General features: G+C 69.6%; 1 protein-coding gene across 1 annotated transcript in view; it reads right to left on the bottom strand.

Moving 5' to 3' along the window:
• Positions 1 to 207, bottom strand: part of LOC103781141 (nuclear receptor coactivator 1-like) — a gene marked incomplete at its 3' end in the record, with an annotated part of 4,114 nt that extends 3,907 nt beyond the window's left edge. The window contains exon 1 of the mRNA XM_008948843.1: positions 127 to 207. Coding sequence (XP_008947091.1) covers positions 127 to 172 — 46 coding nt within the window. The remainder of the gene's footprint in view (positions 1 to 126) is intronic.
• Between the last annotated feature and the right edge of the window lie 7 nt (positions 208 to 214).

Raw genomic sequence — 214 nt, 5'->3', positions numbered from 1 at the left:
AGACCTGCCCCAGCACTGCGGGGGGGCCTCCCAGAGGGGCAGGATCCCCTCCCTCCACTCCAGCTCTCAGCTCTGCCCCTCCCTTCCCTCCCCCCCTCTTCCGACACGCCCCTTCCCTCTCCGTACCTGCTCCCGAGTACTGGAAGATGTTCTGCTGCATCTGGGGGGCCATCCCGGGGCCGAACTGCCCCCCGACACCCCCCAGCACTCCCCT

Source organism: Merops nubicus, unplaced genomic scaffold, assembly GCF_000691845.1.
Source record: "Merops nubicus isolate BGI_N331 unplaced genomic scaffold, ASM69184v1 scaffold43171, whole genome shotgun sequence".
Taxonomy (NCBI): domain Eukaryota; kingdom Metazoa; phylum Chordata; class Aves; order Coraciiformes; family Meropidae; genus Merops; species Merops nubicus.
Note: the sequence above shows the minus strand (reverse complement) of the source record. Positions and strands in the feature narration are given on the sequence as shown.